This window comes from Cordyceps fumosorosea, assembly GCF_001636725.1.
Source record: "Cordyceps fumosorosea ARSEF 2679 chromosome Unknown scaffold_13, whole genome shotgun sequence".
Classification (NCBI taxonomy): domain Eukaryota; kingdom Fungi; phylum Ascomycota; class Sordariomycetes; order Hypocreales; family Cordycipitaceae; genus Cordyceps; species Cordyceps fumosorosea.
In genome coordinates this window covers 100,763-123,487 of record NW_017387313.1, presented here as the reverse complement: position 1 = coordinate 123,487, position 22,725 = coordinate 100,763, and the positions used below count along the sequence as shown (strand labels likewise).

The following is a 22,725-nucleotide window of genomic DNA, read 5'->3' as shown; positions in this document are numbered from 1 at the left end:
TCTATGGTTGCCTCGGCGTTTGCAGTTGAGCGAGATCTCACCTACACCCACCCATCCAAGTCCAGCCTTGGTCAGGCGAACAACAATGCGTTTGCGTGAACCTCTCCGAACTGGGTCACATGGCCGCTACCATTGCAGACCTTCGTTGCTTCCTTCCCTTTCTGGACGTCATCCGGGGCAAACTCATTTCTACCCATCCCCTCCACCCAGAGCGCCGTTCCCAAACATCTACAACTGTCCAAACGCACACAACATTGACAAGAAAGCCCTCGGAGAGACACGGAGAAAGCAGGCCTAAATATTAGTCCCTTCCTTTCTGACCGACAAGCACGTTTTTCAAGACGAGGATAAGACCAAGAAAAACAACAAACAGGCGAGGGGAAGCGACTGCAGCAAGGAAGACACCACAAGCGCCGCCCACTCTGCACGTTAGCCCAGAGACATCAACAGAAACAGACTACCGGGAATCGTGAAAACGCAGCAAACTATGCACCTGACGTCCAACATTACTTTGGTCCTGCTGGCCCTCATCGCCGCTCTCGCCCTCGCCACGGCACTCCCTCCTCCCCTCCGCGGGCGGTACGTCCCGTCCATGGCTCCCGGCAGCAGCGACCCCGAAGCGGCCTCCCAGCACGATGGTGATGTCGGCGGCGGCGGTTCGCAGAACAGGGTAGTCCTCCCCCACGGCGACGGGGCGGTCAGGTTGCCGGGCGTCAACCACAAGCCCGTCGTGGCGGCAGACGGCGGCGGCGGCGGCGGCGGAGCAGGCAACGGGACGGCGACGACGACCATCTTTGGGAGGCGCTGCCGGCTGCTCACGCTGCTGGGCGGTGGCAAGAGGGGGCACTCGACGCTGCAGGCGGCCTGTCGCGACGGGGAGGAGGCGACGGGGACGTGGTGGCTCACGAGCTTGAACTTGAACCAGTGCTTGGGCAACGTCGGCGGCCGACTGGTCTTTCAAGAGCGGTACGTTCTGCGCTGGGTTTCCTCCCCTCCTTCCTTCTTTTCTTTTTGTCAAGTGAATTGGACTCAGAGGGGACTGCTAACTGGTTCTTTGCTTAGCGGAAACTACGACGAGACGTGCCGGCCGTGCGGTATTGAGGCGCTGGGCCCGGACGGCCCGGTGATGATGCGGTGCGCGTGTGTGCCGGCGCCGGGTCGCGCGCCGACGTTTACGGAGCTGCTTTTGGATAGTCAAGGTACGTGTTGGTCTTTACAGATCTATGCAGGCTTGCCAGTTTTTCAGGGAGATTTTGGACTTGTGCTGATGGTTCGGTAGAGGGCGGCCGGGGTATCTGGGTGGCTGGCGGGCGACTGGTGTGCGGCGCGCAGCAGGGCACCAAGAGCCCTCGCTATATCGCAAGCTCTGGCATCAATGAGACTTGAGGCGCTGGCGGTATGGGGGTGGAAAGCAGTATGGCGAGAAGAGATTCAAGACAAGTCTTCCCGAAGTTGGTGACAAGAAGGAAATACAGTTCATTCGATTCATAAAGTACTACTCTTTGTTTCTTTAGATTTGTCTTCATATGAAAGATGTTCTGTTCTTACTAGCTATTTGTACCACATTCACAGTAAAAGTAGATTTTTCCTTTTTTAACATTCGCCTGAAGGACTCGCGTGCCTCGTCAAACTATAAACTTGCCGCCGCAGCCGCCGCAGAGCTCGGCCTGCGCGTCGAGCACCACGTCGTAGCCGAGGTGCTCCCTCGCCAGTCGGTGCAGCTCCGCCGCCTGCAGGCATCGCAGGCCGCAGACCGCGCAGACGCGTAGTATGCCCGGCGCCATGACCGGCATGCCCGACGACGCGCACGTCGCTGTTGAAACATGCACGTTAGCCTGAAGTTTCGAAGAGACAGCCGTCGAGGGAGGAAGACTTGCCAAAGGAGTGACCGTTGGAGCAGACGGCGTCGGCGCCGCCGTCCGTCTCCCGCAACGCGCCGTCGCAGAACACGCAGCGCACGCGCGCAAGCACCTCGCGAAACTGCCGCCGCAGCGCGCCGCCGCCTACCATGTTACTGTCGAGCGGGATGCTCGTCGCGTGCGTGGTGCCCGGGACCTCGGGTCCGCGACCGTACAGCCACTCCCACACGCGCGCCTCCGTCGATGCCTTGCGCGGGAGTGACGCCACCGTCTTGATTCCCGCGACGTCGCCGTCGGGGGGCACGTGCCAGCCAAACATGACCTCGGCGCGGTCGCGGCGGCTCGGGTGCTGCGTGCTGTGGCGGGAGACGACGGCGGCGGTGCAGCCGTCGCCGGGGGAGGCGGCGAGGCCCCAGAGGCGGAAGCGGCGCGGGTGGACCGTCTGGCGACGCTCGGCGGCGGTCGTGCTGTCAGGCATCTCGTCGTCATCGTCTGGCTCCGGGTCGGAGGAGTCGGAGGAGGAGTCGATGTACTTGCCGCGCAGGGCCCGGGCGAGGGGGATGCGCCGGACAGTGCGCTGGCCCAGGTCCTCGGCCCACTGCGGAAGCGGCGTGTCGTCCTCGGGCAGGGTGGTTTGGAACCAGTTCTGGTTGGTGGCGGTGCAGGACTGCCGCACGAGGGAGTAGTGCGGCACGGGCGGCCGCGGCAGGGAAGGGTCGGCGTGGTGGATGACGAGGCCTTGTGTTGGTTGCTCCGTCAGTTGTGATCGAGGGTAATCATGAGGAGGTGGAAGCGGCGCGTTGGGGGACTGACCTGTGATGGGGTTCGTCGGGGTGTCTTGATTTGGGTAGGTGGTTGAGCATAGACTGGTCTTGTGTCGCGGTATCGCGGCGCTCATCGGGTCTGTGAAGGGGATTTGAAAGGGGTAGAGGACGAATGGCGAAGCAACGATGCCACGCACGGTGAGCGGACCATCGCCATCGCTCCAAGACTGTCGGCTTGTTAACATGTCATGCTTTCCTGGTAACTTTGCGTTGCACCTACCGTATTCTCCCATTCCAGGAAAGCATCGGTTGAGAGGGATAGGCAAAGACCCTTCATGTCGTGTTCGTCCACCTTGACGGCTGGCGTGTCGCCGTGCTTCCACAATTCCTCAATGACAACCCGTCGGAATCCAACATGGTTGTTTGCGATATAGGAAAGCACCGCCGTCTGCTTTCCTTGATACGTAACCCACGGGCTCCATTTCAGCGAAAACGCAGAACCTGAGGATACAAAATCTGGATCCAACGGATCCACGGCCTGTTTACAAGAGTCAGCTAACCCCATCTGCATCATGTAGATAACATATTGTACTTACCACGTGCGGTCCGCTGGCGTCAAACCTCGCCACCTCGCGGATATCCCAACCTTTCTCGTCCGGTGCGCTGTCCCGGCTGTAAAACTGCACCGCCATGACGACGACATGCTTGTCGTCCGTCTCGTACGCCAACAGCGCCCTCCCCGGCTGTAAGTCCTTGGCCCACGAAAACGACGTGATGCGCTCATCCATGATCTGAACGTCCGCGCCGCCGGCCCTCGGCAGCGGCAGCCGAGCCCCCAACCCCCAGAGGATGCGCCAGTTCTTAAACGAGCGCACCTGCGTCTTCTTGGACTCCCCGCTGGCGCCGCCGCCGCTCTTGCCGAGGTCGAAGTGCTCGCCGAAACATGTGACGGCGCCGTGTCCCGTCAGTGCCGTCAGGACCGGCCGCAGGTTGGCCCCGAGCCCGCCGGGCGACCACTCGACGCGCACGACCTGGCCGAGCGACGCACCGGCCCCCGTGATTTTGCCGCCGCCGACGCCGGGGAAGTCGCCGGGTCCGTTGGCCGGTGGTGGTGGCGGCTGTGCGCCGGCGAAGAGGCAGAGGGGCGTGTTGATGGCCGGGTCCGGTCGCAGGGACCCGGACGTCTGCAGGAAGACGGGGAACTGGGGCGAGGTGGCGTAGCGCTCCGAGGGCGGCTTCTCGCCGTCGCCGCCGCTGCTGCGCGGGTATTCGGGGAGGAAGACGTGGATGCCGTCGGAGGTGGCGACGGCGAGCTCTGCGTCGGACGACCAGGCGATGGCGTGGGACGTCAGGGGCCGGGATGGCAGGGAGAGACTTTGTAGGGGAGGCGCCTGGTCAGGGTTCGGTGATGAATTAGCCGTCGTCACACCTCACAACTGGACAAGGTTATTGTGTTGATCTGGATATGAGCTTGCCGTACCTTGGACCTGTCCATTTTGCCTTCATTACGGAGCGTCTCGCTTCTATGCCGTTGACATCTTGATTGAAATAAACTGCTTGATGAGGTTATAGGGTCTTTAGTGATTTTCTTTGGGATGCAGAGGATATGGATGGTGTTGTTTGGATGAAGCAATCTTTTCAGGCTTGATTACTTGAAGTTGGGATGAGGTGTGGGGCCTTGAAGACTTCCCAAAACAGCAATTATCAATCAATCAATCATACATGACCTGTCCGTCGTGTATCTCAAGCGGAGCCGAATTTACTGAATTTTTCGGGGAATTGATTAACATGCTTCCTTGCTTCAACTTGACCAGTTTGCAGCACCTGTTGGAATATGGCGCCTGTTCCGTCGGTGTCACCCCTCTCTAGTACTCGAGCTGTGCTGACAATGGATCAAGTTCATTCTTCAATTGAGAATACCATTTTAACATTAATACACCTGCTCTTGGAATATCACCCCCTACGCCCCTGCATCATGTGTATCCAAGCTAAAAAAAAAAACAAGATGACGCGCCGACTGTCCTCTAGGGACGATTGTGTTGCCACCAAGCTCCAAGGAAGAAGCACAGAGAAAGTAAAATAGTGATCAAGAACATAATAAGACAAAAGGTATAACAGGTATCATATGAACGACTGCATCGATTTTAATGCTTTTGGTCAGGCTGGTGCTGCTGCTGATACTGCTGGGGTTGGCTGTAGACGGGCTGAATCTCCTGCTGAGGATACTGCTGTTGCTGCTGCTGTTGGGCATAATACTGCTGTTGAGGTTGTTGGTGCTGAGGTTGCGGCTGCATCTCGTACTGCTGGGGTTGGGCACCAGGCTGGGTCACGCCCTTTGTCTGCTGCTGCTGCTGCGGCTGGGCGTTCATCTGCGGCTGGGCGCCGTATTGCGACTGGACAGTGACCTGGGGCCCCAAGACCTCGAGGGGACCGTCGTGGCGCCGGCGCGCGACCAAGTTCCTGCACTGATTGCAGCGGTACTCGACATCCTCGAACCAGTGGGCAAGGCAGGGCACGCAGGCGAGGCAGACGCAGACGAGGCAGAAGAGGACACCGACGAGACTGTGTGTGTAGCAGCGGTTGTTAGTTAGCCTTGTTTCTTTTCTTCTTTCTTTTTGCCCTCTTCTTAGACAACTCCAAAGAATGCCATTTTAGTAGGTATTGGGAATGCTTCGTACATTTGCATGGAGCTGCCCTCCTTGCGAACCTCGGTCATGGTGCGACGGTGGCAGAAGGGGCAGTCGATGGGCTGCGGGACGTCGCTGAGCATGTGAAGCGGCACGACGGTCGCGGGACCGGGGCCTCCTCCGCCAGGAGCCTGCATGGGCACGCCTTGTTGAGGCGGCAGCTTGGCCTGGTCGTAGCTGGGAGGCAGGACCTGATGGCTTTCGACCTGCGGTTGAATGGCATCCGGGCTGTGGGCAGGCGGCTGGTAGACGTGGGCGGGCGATGCTGGCTGCTGCTGCTGTGTGTACAGCTGCTGAGGCTGCTGCTGCTGAGGTTGCTGCTGTGTGTACAGCTGCTGAGGTTGCTGCTGCTGATGTTGTTGCTCGCTCATGGTTGCGGTATTGCGGTATTGCCCCCGGAAGACGATGACGGATAATGAACGAACTCGAGGAAAAAGAAAGGTAAAGAAATTGATGATGCAAACGAGAGGAATGAGGAATGCGTTTGCTTGAACAAACTGAAGTGGGCGTCTGGTCCCTTTTTTTCTTCTTTCAGGTCTTTCAAGTCTGGTTTTGACCAAGCTGTCCACCAAGGGGGTGCCAAATGCGCCACTGCCACTGACACACACTTTTTTTTTTTATTACCGCGACCCCCCAAGGCTTCAAGATGGATTCAAAAACTTGATCCATGCGCCGTAATAAGCAATTTAGACTCGAGCGGCTGAGCATTCCAAGAGGGCCTTTTTACGGGTCTTTTTGGTAGGGCTGTGATAGCTAGGTTGAGCTAGCTGGGGCTGCCCAAGGCCAGGCCAGGCCACTTGGTCAAGTGGCGTCCAGCTGGTCGGGCTGACTCAAGGGTTATACAGTTGTATCCATACTATATTCGGACAGCAACAAGGGCTCGCATTTTTTTTTTCCAGTTATTCCTTTGTCTGTTTCAGCTGATTGTCGTCGCAGGTCAGGCAGAGGCAGAGGGCGTATGCAGGTCGTCGGATGGTGAAGCGAAGCGCTTCATGCAGCTCGGGACGGCAGGTTTGAAGAGGTGCGCGCCAAGCTGCGGTGTTCGTATCGATGAATAAATACTGCTAACTGCCCAGGCTGCTAAAAGTGATCAGGCTGGGAGCTCGCAGAACCAGCTGCTGCCTCGCCTCGTTCAATGCCAATATTACCTTTTTAGTTACAAAGTACGCGGCCCCAGGCGCTGCGGGTCGTGAGGCCAACCGAACGCCGCTGGCAGCTCTCCTGTGGTTCGCAAAGGCGACACGATATCATGTTCCTTCATCTCCGATCAATGGCGTGTTATCCGTGCTCCGTGCGGATGGATACATTGATACGATTGCCGCGTATGCGTCCGTGAATTTTCAAAATATTTCTCTGGGTCTTTTTGTTCAGCGTTCATTCAGCATGCCCTCGTACCCTCGCACAGCTCTGTAGCTCGCCCTGCTGCCTGGCTTGCTGTCAAGTCGGCGACTCTCACCCAGATCGGCAGTTTGCCACGTTCATAACACCTCCATTCGCGCATACACGCAGCACCCCTGGCTTCAAGCCTGTTGAAGAAAACACCAGTAACCCGTAACTCTTATTCGTTTGTTATTTAGGTGGTGCGTGGCAATGTGATGGATGAACGCCCAAGACTGCCGCATTCGGATGGTGGCTGCTTCCGTGTCCAGCCAGCCCGTGAATACGCTTCACGGCCAGTTTCCGACGAAACGGTTCACGGTCACTTTCCGACGACATGGCTTACGGCAAGTTTCCGCCGATATAAAGACGAAACAGAATTCTGTTAAAAATACGTAGTCCATCTGAAATCTCATGGGGTTCCCCTCCAGACTCTGATGCGTCTACAACGCGATGACAACCCTTGCTTCTAAATAGACTTGCTTGCCCACCACCAACAAGTCGTTGTCATCCCTCCGAAACCACACCAGTCGTGCTTTCACCATCCAGCTTCGCCGATAAATTCACTGAACGACGTCACTGAACGACGTCGCAATGTCTCCACAAGTGAGCACAACACTCAAGGCCTGGCTTGCACCACCAGGAACCCCGGAACCTAACATGCTCTTCTCCCTCACTTAGATCGTAAACCAGCAGGACTGGATCGAGGCCAGCAAAGTGCTCCTCGAAAAGGAAAAGAAACTCATGCGCGCCGCCGACGACCTCAGCGCCGCCCGGCGCGAGCTCCCCATGGTCCGCATCGACAAGCCCTACTCCTTCCTCCCCGCCACCACCTCCTCCGCCGCCGCCGTCGCCCCCCTCTCGCTCAGCGACCTCTTCGACGGCATGGACCAGCTCATCGTCTACCACTTCATGTTCGCCCCCGGCGACGACGACGAGGGCCGTGACGTCTGCCGCGGCTGCACCCACGTCGCCGAGTCCCTCCCCGACGCGCGCCACCTGCGCTCCCGCCGCACCCAGCTCGCCTGCGTCTCGCGCGCGCCGCCCGCCCGCCTCGCCGCCTACCAAGAGCGGTGCGGCTGGACGGACACGTTTCCCTGGTACTCGACCGCGGCCGACCCGGACAACGCGTTCAACCGCGACTTCCACGTCTCGGTCGACCAGGGCAGCGCGGGCGCGTACGCGGGCACGCCGGGCAGCCTGCTCAACTTCCGCAGCAGGGCCGAGGTCGCGGCGCTGGGGCGCAGGCCGTACACGGGCGAGTACTTTGGCTTCAGCGTCTTCTGGAAGGACGAGGAGGGGCGCGTGTTTCACACGTACTCGACGTACGGGAGGGGCGTGGAGAGGGTGTCGGCGACGTTTGCGCTGCTGGACATTACGCCGCTGGGAAGGCAGGACATGCCGGAGGGACCGGCTGCATTCAAGGTGAGACATGAATATGAAAAGGAGGCTTGAGTGCGAATGCATGCCACCAGCGCACAGTTCATGGGCGGGACCTATTTTGAAACGTGTAAAAAGTTGATTGTGTAATTCCCCAAAAAGACCAACCAAGTATAATATATGAATGACAAAGAAATCTTCCAAACAGTGCAACGCCCGCCGTCCCAGTGCAACAAGGCCTTGTTGCTTTATAATGAATGCATCGTGCTATATTACAAAAAGAGTCGTCACACCCTTCCCTACTTTTCCAACAAGGCACCCAGCCCCCATAGCGCAACGCAGCCCACCAGCGCCGTGGCGCCAATGGCCTTGCGCGTGAGCCAGTTCTCCGTCGTCAGCGCCGTCGCGCCCTGGACCTTTCGCGCCTGACCACCGCGGACGACATCCGCGGGAGGCGCGCTGACCGGCACGGCGGACGCCGCCGCCGCGGAGTCGTTGGCGCGCCTCGCCGCAACCTGCTCAGCCTCCTTGGCGCGCAGCAGCGCAATCGTCCTGCTGAGGCCCTCGAGCTCCTCCTCGAGGGCAGCACCGTCCTGCCGCGGCGCGCGGTCGACCTCGACCTTTTGGATGTTGCCGAAGAAGTCGGTGATGAGGCGGCCGCGGGCGCCGTCGGCGCCGCCGGGGAACAGGTCGTAGCGGACGCCGGCGTTGGAGTGGATCTTGTCAAAGTCGTAGCTGTCGAAGAGCTCGCCGACCGTCTTCTGGCTGTTCATGTCGCGGACCTGCGACTCGAGGAACTCGAGGTTGTAGTAGGTGTAGCGGTCGATGACGGCGACGCCGACGTCGTTGTCGGCGTGGTGCGAGTACGAGGACTCATCGAGCTCGGAGGAGCCGGTAGCGATGATGTTGGGCGAGTAGAGGCGGCTGTACATAGTGTTGGCCTGGCAGGTGTCGATCATGAAAAGGATTTCGTGGTATCTGATGAAACTAGTCAGCAGCGAGACAGAAGAGGTTGCAGGGCAGGCGGAAGCGGAACTTTTGGCAAAAAGAAGGTAAAAAAAAGAAAGAAAAAAAAAAAGAAACTCACCTCTTCTTCTCCCACATCTGCTCAAACGCGTGCGCCAGGTCAAACGCGCCAATCTCCTCGGCGTCCTGGAACTTGAGGAACTCGTTGCCGCCGTGGCCCGTCATGTAGACGAGGATGTTGCTGCGCTCGTCGGTGAGCAGGCGCTTGGAGCGGGGCATCTCCTCGCCGACACGGTCCGTCAGCAGGCGGATGAAGCTCTCGACCGTCACCTCGTAGCCGCGGTAGTCGACCTCGATGTTGTCGCCGTACAGGTCGACGGCGCGGTCCGAGTTGCTGTAGACGGTGCCGGGGAAGGCGTTGCGCGGGTTGCAGGCCATGTCGTCGGGCAGCATCAGGATGATCTGCGAGTCCGGGATGCCGAGCCGCTTGACGGTGCGGTAGATGGAGAGCACGTTGGCCAGGTGCCGGTAGTTGAACCAGAAGCGCGAGGTGCAGACGAGGACGGCCCAGTTGCTGGTGTGCTCGCCGAGGGCGCCGCTGGCGAGTAGGAGCGAGGCCAGGATGGCCTGCAGCCCCGCCTCCCACTTCATCGCGCGTTATCGAGTTCGTTGGAGGGGACTCTGGAGACGGTAAGGAGGATCGCAGTCGGAGGGGCGGCGCTGTGAAATGTCGGTTGATGGGGGTTTGGAATTGGTCTTGTTCAGGGGTGTCGAGGTCTGTGGCGACCGTGATGAAGTAAGTGGTCGTTGAACCAGCTTACAAATGTGTGGAGAGGGGGATCTTGGCTGAAGGCTCGCGCCGCCAGTGCTAACTAAACTAAACTTAACAGCACAGCGCCAATCGTGAGGTCTGCATTGACTTTTCCGGAAATAATGCTTCATCGCTTACTTGGTACCTGGCAGATGCCGAGATCCTTATTAGATGACCCAAAGGAGCACTGTTAGCAGCGTGCAACTTTAAAAACATCACCAGTGTGTATGGGTGCGCAACAGGCGGCCCGTCCCCTTAGCAGTGACGGCGCAATATTTTCTTAGACCACTACTGCCAGCCCCAGAATCACTGGTTTCGGTAGGAATACTGAGGCTCTCTCCCAGTTGATGAACAATGGATATCTGCTACGTATTCATTCGTATGCCGGCAGGCAAGCAGAGTTCGAAACACACCGTCGAGCTTTGTGTGACCTTGGCGACTCTCATATTTCCGACTTTCATGCTCCGTATTCAAGAAGCTATGAAATAACGACCCCAAAAATAAGAGACTGGTCTAAATAGAGGACAAGGAGGGGCGGTTACAGTAGCACAGCTATCGAGTATGCCTCGCCAGGAACTCAGCCATTGTAGCACATTGGGCCCCAAGAGCGGCGACATCCAGGACCCAGCCACGCATGCATAATTCATAAATAAGGAGGAACCTTTGTCGGCTGTGTGTTGTGGCTGCGCCAGGTCGCATCTTATATCTGAACATGTTACGAATTATTGTTCCTGCCCTCTCGGAGTGCGCGGTGCCAAGAACTGCGGCCATGCGATGGCTGTCGGGGTGCATCAGGTCTGGCATCCTTGAGCAATGCCATCGCTTCGTTTAAACGAGATTAATAGTAACTACGATGTATCAGTTCATTACGGAAGCGGTCTCAAGGATCATCACAGGGCGGAAAGGTGCATATGTTTATGATCCGTTGTAAGCTTGACCCGGCATTTTCTACGGATATCTTTCCTCAAGGAGCGGAATTTCGAGCACCTACCTGTAAGACGATTTTGAGAGAATCCCACGAGGCTCGGTAAAAAAAAATGATCGACAGCTGAAGATCCATCATTTTGTGCCCGTCGTCCCGTCTTTCGTAGCCACCGGGGCCACCCTACCAGTAGCTAGCTAACGAGGCTGTCTGCGGGCTGACATCCCTCACCAAATTTCCACCCGCAGCCTTTCCAGAGCTTGGCAATCAACAATTTCAACCATGATGATGGTGTGGTCGTAAGGGGGTGTCTTGGGTGCGGTGCATGCGGTCTGGGCGGAAAGGGAGGTCGACTGCAACAACCTCTTCCTCGGTGTCGCATTTCGGTCTCATGCGTTGTGAAAGGAATCTTGGGCTGTAGGTACCAAGTTGCGGGCATGAAAAAGAGAGATGCTCTAAGAGTAAACCGACGGATAAACTATACGGAATGCGGAGTACAGCGTGTGTATAATGATGCCCGGTATTAATTGACCTGGGCCTGGAAGGCGGCCAGGATTCTTGTCAGGGGAGCAATGAATGCCACGGTCTCGGCTAAAAATACAGAGTTACTCAATACCGACAAACATCCGGCTGGGTGAGACAAGCAGGCCAGCGCATTCTGCAGTCACTGCAGGTCATATCCACCTCGCTGCGTCTGGACTCTGGACTCTGGATTCTTGCCAACCTGGTCAAGCGATTGGCGAGAAGCCTTGCCTCGTGAACGAGCCCTAGCACATCCGGCAGGGTTCTTTTCCGTATTTCATCGGTGAATCCAATGGCCGGTCCGCTGTAACCAATCTACAGGGAAGTATCCGTTCAGCTCAGCCCGGGTTGTCAGCCTGGTTGGTCGTCTCCAGTTTCGCTCCCCCGTCTGCTGCCCAAAGTGGCAGCCAACGTGAATAATGAGAGAGCCTCACTTTTGGTTCAGCGCTGTAGCTCGCTGATCAGAGCCTTTTCCAGGGGCCGGCCGACGAGACAGGGGCCAAGAATATTTTCCTAGTCCTCTTTTTTTTCTTCTTTTTCTCTTGTTGCTGCGGAGAAGGAAGGATACCTGCGTGTCTGTCTGCGTAAGGGTTTCCCCCCCCCCCCGGTTTGCTTTGCTGCAGCGCGCATGGAGTGGCGCTGAACATGGGGAGTTCATTCTTGTTGCTTCGGGCCTACCTTACCTAACTTGTGTCTACTGGTACTTACCTGCATGCATGCAGTGTACTCCGTAGGGAGCAAATGGGGGTTCATACATATACCCAGCCATACCCAGCACACCCGTACTGTGTTTCTCTTTATCGCTCTTACCCCTCCAGCAACAGGGCTTTCGAGACTTGAAGTCGTGCAGAGAGAGATATAGAGAGATCGCCCGCCTTCTCCCTCCACCAGAAGTCGCATCATTCTCGGAATGCTCCTCTCCACGGCGGCGCTGCTGTTGGCCGCGGCGGTCCAGCCAGCTGTATCAGCCGGTCGCCCTGATGGGACGCCCATCTGCGACTACTACGCCAAGGAGAACTATGGCGAGAATAACAAGACGACTCAGCTGAAGCTCATGACCAAGATCGTCGCGCTGGCATACGCCGGCGGGGACGAACTGCTAAAAGCTGGTGGCGAGAACAAAAACGACAGCGGCATCTTCGGAAGTGGCTCATACAAAGGCGAAGCCATCTTTCTAGGATGGCATTTCGATGGGAGCCGTAAGAGATATTCACCATCATCGACGGGCCTGCACTGCCCACAGATGCTAACCCTCGCGTATTAGACAAGACGTCGGCTTTCAACGGCAATGCCGCGGCCATGAACTGGACGGATGGCGGTGGCATGAAACCTTTGAGAGACTTCCTCGACAACAAAACCGCGACGGCTGAGATCGCGAAAGGCACCAACCAGTAGTATGTCACGGTCCCCCACCTGCTTGTCCGCCTGTTATGTACAGCGTTAACATGCTTGTCTAGCACCCTCTTTACGCACTGGTACGTCGCCTTTGGCCGCATCTTTGGCTGTACCAAGGCCGAGGAGTTTCTCAACGAGGAGTACAAGACACTCATGCCGGCCTACGTCCACCAGTTTATGAACCTCACCCAGACCCAGATTTCCTACTTTATCCGCCAACTCTCCCTATCCAGCAAGTACCACGGCTTCAGCGAGAGCGACGCCAGCACGCTCGACACCTTCATGAACAACAAGTACAACAACAAGTGTGCACCCCCTCAGAACAACTCGCTCCCCTCCATCTGCTTCCACGAGAGCTGCCCGCTGGCCTTCCCCTCGCCCGACTGCAAAGCGTACACGAACATCCAGCAATACAGCGTGAGCGACAACACCAAGCCCGGCTCCAGCGGAACCTCGGCCGCCTCGCCCTCGAGCGACCGTGGCACCGACGGCAGCTCCGACCTTGGCACCGGCGCGATTGCGGGCATAGCCGTCGGCGGTGTCGCCGGCATCGGCATCATCATCGGCCTCATCTGGTTCTTCTTCAAGAGGAAGGCCGCCGCCACCGCCGACGCCGCCCGCCGGGCCGAGAGCCTCGCCGCGGCCCAGAGTACCCCCGGCGGCGGCGGGGGCTACCCCAACGCCCCCATGTACTCGCCCGCCATGACGCAGAGCCAGTTTGACGGCAGCGTCAGCCAGCAGTGGGACGGCGTCAGCCAGACGCCCTACGACCCGAATCGTCAGAGCCAGTTCACGTACTTTTCTTCGGTGCACGACGGGAGCGGCAGCCCGCCGCCGCCGCATCCGCACCACGGCGGCTGGGCCGAGCTGCCGCCGCAGGAGCTGCACGCCAACGAGGTGGCGGCGACGATGAACAGTCCGCCGTTGTCTCCGACGATGGATGGCTCGCAGACGAAGAAGTTGGGGTACAAGCCGGACGTGCGCGATGCGGTGGAAATGGAGAGCCCGGTGCCGCGGCAGCAGGATTGGGCAAAAGACGCGGCGGCAAACCCGGAGGAGAATCCGGACCGGAGGCAATGAGGAAGTGAAAAAGAGACAAAAAGAGGAATGATCAAGTGCATTTTGGGTGACTTTTCTGGAAATAATGGTTCACGGGTAGGAGTTGCGTATACCTGGCATGACGTTTAGGGCATATTTTATTTTGCAGTTATTTTCATATCGTCTTCTGTTGACTATTAATTACAACCGATTGACTACACCTTTAAATCGATGTAACCACATCTGTTCCGCAAAATTGAGATGTGCATGCCGGTGCCATGTCGATAGAGTATATGGTCATATATATCTATGTATGTACTCATCGTGTAGTTCTATGCGGGACATCCGCAAACGAGGTTCATTCGAGTAATGGTTATATGCGCGCATCCCCTGCAATATTATAGCATAGCAAACACATGCGGGACGATGGCGCGACTGCTACGTAATAGGCTCAATATTTTGCTACTTTTTTTCAGGGTCTGTCTTGGAAAAATATAGTTTGCCAACGCATAGTCACGGGGAGCGGCTAGGGCGAATCCAACGGCAGAAATGCACGAGTCCACGTGTTGCAGAGGATCAAGTAAGGAGGATGGATTCGCTGTTTTTCCTGGGCTTTTTTTCATGTCACAAGGCAAGCTCTTTGTTTTTGTAACTACTGGTAGATAGACGTGTCTAACTAGTCGGTTTGCTTGGCTTGGTGGTGGGCGATTCCTAGCAAATCCAAGTCAAGGTATGGAGAATTAACTGGGGAGCCGATGGAGCGGCCCAGATAAATTGATGGCGACAATGGATGAAGAGGGGAAAGCTGCAATTAAAAATCCAAGTGTCACATGCGGATACGCAATACTTTTTTGACGCCTGCTTACAGAGAACGAGGTCCTTCGTAATCGGATAGGAAGAAGCTGGACAAGTCCCATCACCGGAGCCGGCTAGTGGTACAACTATCCAGACAAATGGTTAATTCAAAAACAAGGCCGTCATAAATAATACATAATATACCAATAATTCTTCACTATTTGCTTGCTCCCCTCACTGTCGCAGTCATTCCCGCCGCCTCCCCTCGTGAAACGTTTTTTGTTCCCTCGTGGCCTCCCCCCTCCCTTCTTCCATCCTTCTATTGTTTATTGCCGTTGCCTCTTTGTTATCATCCCACACCTCCCAGCTTCTCATTAGCCTCCATCCCATCAAAACAACGCCGGTGTTTGTTCTGTTCTCCAACTCCGTTCCCCGACAAGCCGAAGCCACCACCACCTCGTTTGCCTGCGCTGCACGCCACCATCCATCCATCCATCCATCACCCATCATCCACCCACCCCAACTCGACCCGGCAGAACTCTTCTTCATCGCCTCGCTGCATCGTCATAGCTTGCGCACGTCCGCTCACCAGACTGCCGCAGGAACGGCATTCGAAGCTTCTCACCAGCTACACCATCTCTCATAGGCTTGTGCTCCTCGCTGCGCAACCTTTGCTTGCTCGACGACCTCTTTGAGCTCCGGCCATCCTGCGCCGCTAGTCTGTCTCGGAGGCAGCTCACAACATAAACCCGCTCGCCTGCAACGAACGCTACTCCGTATACCATCGACCTCATTACTCTATCGCCCAACTATTTCAGCAATTCTAGCAGCCAACGGCCAACTCATCCTTGGCGCACTTGCTTCCAGTTTGGAATCATGGTCGCACCACCCTCACACATCTTTGTCGTCCGGTGCGTTCTGCTCCAGCCTGCCTCTAGCCGCTCCCCGCGCACCGCTCCCCTTCTAACCAGCCGTCTACAGACATGGAAACCGCCTCGATGCCGCAGACAAGAAATGGCACCTCACATCTCCCACCCCCTACGACCCTCCCCTAACCTTCTCTGGTCTGCAGCAAGCTCGACAAGTCGGCAACTACATCGGCGGTATCCTCGAACAGGCCAAGCTCGAGCACGAGGTTAAGAACGAGGCCAAGCCCGGTTTCAAGCGCAGAAGATTCAGAATCGTTATTCATACCTCTCCTTTCCTCCGATGTGTCCAGACCTCCGTCGGTATCAGCTCCGGCCTCGCTCAGCTCCCGGCCGAATCCATGTACAAACCCTCCGACATTATCGTCCCTCCCCATGCCGCCAAGGGTCAGACCAACAAGCTGAAGACTGCCGTACTCCGTATAGACTCCTTCCTCGGCGAATGGCTCTCTCCGGAATACTTTGAAATGATCACCCCGCCGCCTGGGCCTGCGCTCATGCTGGGCGGTGCCAAAGCCGAACTCCTACGTCGCGAAGACTACAGCTTCTACAGCTTCGACGAGCCACCACCGCCTCCCCCGCCCACACAAAAGCTATGGCAGTCACCTAAGCTACGCCCCATCGACGCGCCTCAATCCCCCGCCGAGGACAACGGCAGTCCCATTCTTGGCGTCGCGTCCTTAGCTTCTGCGCTGCCCAGCACCACGACTCCCAAAAAGGGCTACGTCCCCCCGAGGCCCAGTCCCCCGGTTCCCGGTGCTGGCAGCATACCTGAGGGTATTGTGGCCCACGCCAGGGATACTTGTGTCAGTGTAGACTTCCAATGGGACTCTATGCGTGAGCCGCTTGACTTTGGCGATGGCGGCCAGCTCGGAGAGGAGTGGATTTCCATGCACAAGCGTTTTAGGAAAGGACTGCGGAAAATGGTCAACTGGTACGCCAACACCGACAATGCCGCAGAAATGGTCACGACTATGAACTCGGACGGAGACCACACGCTCGACGCCACCGACGATGAAGAAATCGAGACTGTCCTGGTTCTCGTATCGCACGGCGCGGGCTGCAATGCTCTGATGGGCGCCATCACTCACCAACCCGTGCTTATGGACGTCAGTATCGCCTCTATTACCATGGCCCAGCGACGGCCTCTGGTTGACTACGAGCGACTGCGCGACGAGCTTACCAAGGAAGCCGAGGCCCAGTCCCTGGTCGCCGTCGACGATCTGTACGAGATAAGAACATCTGCTACCACGGAGCATCTACACTCTACTGCCTCCACGCCCAGCTCCGCAAGATCTGCCTCGGCAAACAACGCCTGGAATCCTCACGCGCGTGGCCGCACATCAACGTTTAGCAACGGCAGCGGTGCAGTCATCAGCCCATTCACTTACAACAGCGATGCCTTCCCCATGGCAGACGCCCCTACCGCTAGTGCCGCGGTCGAGAAGATGGCGCGCCGAGAGTCGTCACAAAAGTCGATCCGGAGCGCCTTCAACGGCGCGGGCAACATTATTGCCGCTCGCAGCAAGAGCACGAGAAGCAACAGCAGCAGCTCGAGCCTGAACAACGAGGTCAAGGCTGGACGTCCCCCGAGCTCGAACAGCAACTCCACCGGCCTCTGGGCGCCGGCACCGTCTTCTCTCCGGCTCATGGACGACAACCTAGACGAGGACTCGAACCCCTTTGACGCGGTCCTGCCCAACTTTGGTAGCTTCAGCGCGGCGCCACCGCCAGCAGCGGCGGAGGAGAAGAAGCTGTCGATGTTTGCGTCCGACTTCCCGTCCTTCCCCAGCTACAGCACGTCGTCGGGCGGTCCCGTGCACGCGCCGTCGCCGTTTGGCAACTTTGGCGCGGTCGACTCGCCCGGATCGGTGACGCCGGGGACTCCCATGTTTGCCGGGCCCATCAAGCTGCAGACGAGCCTGGACAACAATGACGTGATTGGGCCGCCCGAGGAGGTCATTGCTACGCCCCTGGGCGGCGGCCTCGGCGGACTTTGGGGCCGCCCGACACCGCCAAGCGACGCGGATAAGTTTCGCGACATGAGCCACACTAAGCGCCGCTGGACGGTCAACGAACGCCCTCTTTGAGCGCTGCTCTCCCTGATCCCTGATCCCTGCTCCCCACTCTACTCTATACTCTAATTCACAACATCCGAGGCTCACACGCTGAGGCATAATCATTAGCAAGCATTGTATTTGTTTTCATTTTCTTGTTGTTCATTATCATCTATTTTGCACGCGTCGGCGCATGCAGGAGTTTTTTGTTTGCGTCTTTTGTCTAGGAGGCGACATTGATGAGATCGCAAACCAATGGCGCAATTTGCTAAGACTAGTGTGAGAAGGGCAAAGTTGGCGGTCTATGGCGGGTGAGAGCGGTATGTATGGGTTGGGAAACGGGCAGGACTTCCACAGCGATGTGAACAAGCGCAGAAATTGATACAGCGCAGGTCTATGTATAAAGACAAGCCGTGGCTGATGCTTCTCGCTTTTGTCTTTTTAGATGACGGCGTCGTTGATGGGTCACGAAGCAAAAAGAAGCCACAATCTTAATGTGAAGAATGAAATCAAGACTCGTTACTAGCTCTTGGGTGAAATCATACATGACCAGACAAATGAAAAACCAAGTCCCTCCAATTTCTATAATACACCAGGAGGTGACCGGATGCTTGTCCCTCCTGATATCAGATGAGATCCAACCATGACATCATGTAGTCTGTTTTTGTTGTTTTGTAGTTGTTTTTTTCCTTTAAATCTTGCTCTTGTCGGCAGAGATGAGCTCGGCGGCGGCGCCGGCAATGGAGGGCTTGCCCGTCTCCTTGACCTTGGAGGTGAAGATGACCTTGTTGCCCTCCTTCCACATCTCCGTGATGACGGTCTGGCCGGGGTCGACGGTGCCGGCGAAGCGGACCTTGATGTTCTTGATGGGGCCGAACCTGGGGCGTTGGTTAGTACGGGATAGGTGTAAGGGCAGGGCTGCCAAGTCCAGAGAGAGAACGTACTTGTCGTAGATGGCCTTGCCGGCGATGCCAAAGGAGCAGAGGCCGTGCAGGATGGGCTTCTTGAAGCCGCCCATCTTGGCGAACGAGGGGTCGATGTGCAGGGGGCTATTTCACAGAGCTGTCAGTCCCAAGCGAGTAGAGAAGTTGGGGTCGTGTCAAGAAAACGTACTTGTAGTCGCCGCTCAGGCGGTAGATGGCGGCCTGGTCCGGGTGCACATACTCCTCATGGACGTGGTCCGGGGCGCGCTTGGGCGGGACGTTGGCCGCGGTGGCGGCGCCGCGGTCGGCCGGCTTCTTCTGGCCGTCAAAGCCGCCCGCACCGCGCAGGAAGACGGTCATCTCGTTGTAGAAGACCTCCTCGCCCGTCTCGGCGATGGTGGTGGTGACGCCCGTCTTGACGACGGCGGCCTTGCCCTTGTCGACGGCCTCGAGCAGCCGGCCCTTGGACACGAGGTTGGCGCTGGTCGGCAGCGGGAACTTGCGCACCTCGAGGTATTGCTCGCCGTGGAGCAGCGTCATCGGATTGAAGTTGGGCACGATCTTGTCGTAGGAGAAGCCGACGTCGGCGGCCATGGCGGGGATGACGCCGTAGGTGGGCAGCAGCTGGAAGTTTTCGGCGCCCTCGCTGAGAACGGAGATGTTAGCACAGGCGCTTTTGCTTTCTTTTTCTTTTTTTTCCCTCTTCGTGGTCAATGGATAGGCTTACAAGACGTAGTCGAGCTCAGTGGCCTTGGCACCGACGCCAATGTTGTAGAGCAGGGTGTCGCGCTCCTCGTACTTGAAGGGCGTGGGGGCGCCCTCGGTCTTGAGGGCCTCGTCGATGGCAGCGAGGAACTCGTTGGCGGGAGCAGCGCTGGCACCCTATTACTCGCACAAAAAAACGTATTAGCATACGATCAGAAAACATACATGCCTCACATGCGAAACGTTGAGATGTAGTGGTGATGGTAAAATACAAGTGTGTTGATGTTCATTCTAAATTCGTATAGGACATTTTCTACAAAAAGGGAAAAGATCAAACTCATACCTTGCTGCTGCCGGCCTTGTTCTCCAGGTTGCCCATGATCTTGCCAAAGGAGTCGGTGGTGCGCTCGGGGTTCTCGGCGCGGCCGTCCTCGAAGTCGGTGATGGCCTTCCAGTTCTTGAGGACCTCCTCGGGGGTCAGGGCGACGTCAACGGGGAAGCCGTGGCCGCCGGCCTGCTGCCAGCGGGTCTTGCCGGCCCAGCCACTGCCGACCTCGTAGAGGCCGCCGGTAGGGTCGGGGCAGACGTCGCTGCAGAGGGCGAGGATGAGGGGCGCGATGTAGTCGGGCTTAAAGGACTCGAGCATCTCGGGCGTGAAGACGGACTTGGTCATGGCGGTGCCGGCGTTGGGGGCGATGGTGTTGACAAAGATGTTGTACTTGGCGCCTTCGATGGCAAGGGCACGGGAGAAGCCGAGGATACCGCATTTCTAGGAATTATTAGTTTTTTTTTCTAGGGGCTCATTGGCAACTTTGCAGGTAATTAAAGAAGAACGTACAGCAGCGGAGTAGTTGGCCTGGCCAAAGTTGCCGTAGATACCACTGGTGGAGGTGGTGTTGATGACACGGCCGTACTTCTGCTTGAGGAAGTAGGGCCAAGCGGCCTTGGTCACCTTGTAGGTACCACGCAGGTGGACGTTGAAGACGGGGTTCCACAGGCTGTCGTCCATGTTGGTGAAGGCCTTGTCACGGAGAATACCGGCGTTGTTGACAACAACGTCGATGCGGCCGAAAGCATCAATGGCAGCCTTGACACAGGCCTCGCCGTCCTCGGCCGACGCCTTGACGCCAACAGCCTTGCCACCAGCCTTCTTGATCTCCTCGACGACCGAGTCGGGGTTGACAAGGTCGTTGATGACTAGCGAGGCGCCGGCCTTGGAAAACGCCAAGGCGTAGGCGCGGCCGATGCCGGCGCCAGCACCGGTGATGAGGACGACCTTGCCGGTGTAGTCAATCTTTTCGCCCTGCTCGCTGGGCGGCAGCTGGGCGGAGCGCTCGGAGAGGTCGATGAAGTTGTTGGGCTCGGCGGGGAAGGTCGAGTTTTTGGAGAAGTCAACGACCTTGTCCCAGTTCTTGATGATGGCGCTGGCCGTGTACGAGGCGTCGGGCTTGAGCAGCAGGCCCTCGGCACGCTGCCAGCGCAGCTTGGCGGCGAAGCCACCGCCGACCTCGTAGATGCCGCCGGTGTCGCCGGTGTTGCTCTTGTGGGTGAGGACGCCGACGACAGGCACGACGAATTCCGGCTTGAGGGCCTCAAGGAGCTCGGGCGGGAAGACGGTGCTGGTGAGGCGAGACGCAGCTGAGAACCGGGGTTGTTAGCAGGCAGGTTCTCGTCATCAGGAGGGGGAAAAAGGACAGGCCGGACATACCAATGGGAGCAATCACGTTGCAGAGAATGTTGTACTTGTAGCCCTCCTTGGCAAGAGTCTCGGTGAAGCCGACGAGGGCGAGCTTGGCGGCCGAGTAGTTGGTCTGACCAAAGTTGCCGTAGAGGCCGGCGGCCGAGGCGGTGTTGATGACGCGACCGTACTTTTGCTTGCGGAAGTGCGGCCAGGCGGCGCGGGTGACCTTGTAGGCGCCGTAGACGTGGACGCGCATGATGAGGTCCCAGTCCTGGTCCTTGAGGTTCTTGAAGCTGGTGTCGCGGAGGATGCCGGCATTGTTGATGACGACATCGACGCGGCCGTAGGCCTGGATGGCCGTGTCGATGATCTTGTCGCCAAACTCGACCGAGTCGTAGTTGGAGACGGCCTTGCCGCCGGCGGCCTTGATCTCCTCGACGACGAGATCGGCAGCCTAAAAGAATAAGCGAGTTAGCCGTGAGGGCGGCGTGGGGGGTGTTTTCTTTGTTGGCCGTCGCAAATCGGGTGGGAGTCTCCCGAGGTGACCCGGTTGCGAAGTGCGGGCGCTGTGGCGCAACGAACCGGGTCCCCGAAGATTTTCGCGCGGGCCAGCAGCAGAAGACGAATTGTGCAAAAGCAAAATGAAACGTACCTTGGCAGAGTTACCCTCGCCAGTAAAGGAGCCGCCGAGGTCGTTGACGACGACACTGGCGCCGCGGGAGGCGTAGAAGAGGGCGTAGGCCTTGCCGAGGCCACCGCCGGCGCCGGTAACGACGACGACCTGGCCGTCGTATCTCAGCTGCTCAGACATGATGTAATGGGATTTTGGGTGTGAGGAAGGGAGGAGGATGTGATGAGGACGTCCAGTTCTGTTCTCTTGGAGGGGATCAGTCAAGATGGACCACAAGAGACAAACGGGGAGGAATGGGTATCAAGGATAAAGGCAGGTAGATAGCAGGAAAGGAAGAAGAGGGAAGAGAGAAAAAGATTCGGCGATCGGGAAGGGAGAATGTGAGAGGTCGCGGGGGCTTCTTAAAGCAAACATAGGCGAATGCGGAAGCTTTTTGGCGTGCGACATTGCCAGCCAGCGAAACCCAGCGAGACAGAGAGAGAGCCAGAGAGCCAGCGAAAGCCTCGGTTCACAAGGTTGAAGCGGGTACCGAGGGGAGAACTGACTGCTGTGGGGCGCCCATTCCGGTTCGGGGGCGCTGTTCCTAGCGGCCTTTGGGGGAGCTGTATTCACATGCTACGAGTCGACCATGAGCATGCGTCCGTGACAGGTTGCACGTAGATGCATGAGGGGGTTTTGATGTATGTAATCTACTGGTTAAATTTCTATTACACATTCTTTTAGAGAATAGAAATAAAGTAAAAAATACCGCTGCCATGCGAGCATCCGACCTTCCGTTGTCCTCTTACCCCAGCCCAGCCAACGAAAGCTCCGCCCGCCCACGAAAACCCCGGGCCAATGAGCCCAGGTTACATCATCAGCACATCCTCCAGCCTGAGTCTGTGGCAACAATACCGTTGGGGTTGCCGTACGGCCTGTATCCGTAATCCGTACTTAAGTTACCTAGAGTTGGGGTTGCCAGGTAGCGCTTTTTACATGTGTCGCTTATTACCAGTACAGACCGGCAACCAGCCTACCTAGCCATGCACCTGACCGGAGAATAGCAAACTGCGCCCATATTGGGAAATTCCGCCGTCCTCATATTATGCATATTTTAGTTATTTGATTTTAATTCCTTTCCCGACACACCGTCGTCATTACCCGTTATTCCTCCCTCTTTCCCTTCTTCCCCAGATCCCGTCATTCCGATACCGTCCAATCCATTCAGAGAAAACAGCCATCACTTCTCCCCCGCAAAAATCATCAACTCCTTCCTCCCTGTTTGTCGTGTTTCCAGTCGCTACCAA

General features: G+C 57.3%; 8 protein-coding genes across 8 annotated transcripts; 4 read left to right on the top strand and 4 right to left on the bottom strand.

The window, feature by feature from the left end:
- Positions 1-487: 487 nt before the first annotated feature.
- ISF_05415 (Cyanovirin-N) lies at positions 488-1,386 on the top strand (the record flags this gene model as incomplete). The annotated part of the gene is made up of 3 exons (XM_018849020.1): positions 488-966; positions 1,063-1,199; positions 1,280-1,386. 3 exons carry the CDS (start codon positions 488-490, stop codon positions 1,384-1,386), a joined length of 723 nt encoding a protein of 240 aa, XP_018703591.1.
- Positions 1,387-1,830: 444 nt separating this feature from the next.
- ISF_05414 (hypothetical protein) lies at positions 1,831-4,118 on the bottom strand (the record flags this gene model as incomplete). Its single annotated transcript, XM_018849019.1, has 4 exons — positions 1,831-2,850; positions 2,904-3,161; positions 3,220-4,014; positions 4,104-4,118. 4 exons carry the CDS (start codon positions 4,116-4,118, stop codon positions 1,831-1,833), a joined length of 2,088 nt encoding a protein of 695 aa, XP_018703590.1.
- Positions 4,119-4,767: 649 nt separating this feature from the next.
- Positions 4,768-5,681, bottom strand: ISF_05413 (LPS-induced tumor necrosis factor alpha factor; the record flags this gene model as incomplete). Its single annotated transcript, XM_018849018.1, has 2 exons — positions 4,768-5,185; positions 5,302-5,681. The coding sequence occupies 2 exons, from the start codon at positions 5,679-5,681 to the stop codon at positions 4,768-4,770; spliced, it is 798 nt and encodes a 265-aa protein (XP_018703589.1).
- Positions 5,682-7,281: 1,600 nt separating this feature from the next.
- On the top strand, positions 7,282-8,142 carry ISF_05412 (hypothetical protein; the record flags this gene model as incomplete). Its single annotated transcript, XM_018849017.1, has 2 exons — positions 7,282-7,293; positions 7,369-8,142. The coding sequence occupies 2 exons, from the start codon at positions 7,282-7,284 to the stop codon at positions 8,140-8,142; spliced, it is 786 nt and encodes a 261-aa protein (XP_018703588.1).
- Positions 8,143-8,366: 224 nt separating this feature from the next.
- On the bottom strand, positions 8,367-9,684 carry ISF_05411 (GPI-anchor transamidase precursor; the record flags this gene model as incomplete). Its single annotated transcript, XM_018849016.1, has 2 exons — positions 8,367-9,045; positions 9,155-9,684. 2 exons carry the CDS (start codon positions 9,682-9,684, stop codon positions 8,367-8,369), a joined length of 1,209 nt encoding a protein of 402 aa, XP_018703587.1.
- Positions 9,685-12,198: 2,514 nt separating this feature from the next.
- Positions 12,199-13,763, top strand: ISF_05410 (hypothetical protein; the record flags this gene model as incomplete). Its single annotated transcript, XM_018849015.1, has 3 exons — positions 12,199-12,487; positions 12,553-12,682; positions 12,746-13,763. The coding sequence occupies 3 exons, from the start codon at positions 12,199-12,201 to the stop codon at positions 13,761-13,763; spliced, it is 1,437 nt and encodes a 478-aa protein (XP_018703586.1).
- Positions 13,764-15,392: 1,629 nt separating this feature from the next.
- Positions 15,393-17,532, top strand: ISF_05409 (phosphoglycerate mutase; the record flags this gene model as incomplete). The annotated part of the gene is made up of 2 exons (XM_018849014.1): positions 15,393-15,427; positions 15,498-17,532. 2 exons carry the CDS (start codon positions 15,393-15,395, stop codon positions 17,530-17,532), a joined length of 2,070 nt encoding a protein of 689 aa, XP_018703585.1.
- Positions 17,533-18,190: 658 nt separating this feature from the next.
- On the bottom strand, positions 18,191-21,619 carry ISF_05408 (peroxisomal hydratase-dehydrogenase-epimerase; the record flags this gene model as incomplete). Its single annotated transcript, XM_018849013.1, has 8 exons — positions 18,191-18,377; positions 18,444-18,548; positions 18,613-19,068; positions 19,150-19,304; positions 19,471-19,896; positions 19,966-20,765; positions 20,836-21,262; positions 21,461-21,619. The coding sequence occupies 8 exons, from the start codon at positions 21,617-21,619 to the stop codon at positions 18,191-18,193; spliced, it is 2,715 nt and encodes a 904-aa protein (XP_018703584.1).
- Between the last annotated feature and the right edge of the window lie 1,106 nt (positions 21,620-22,725).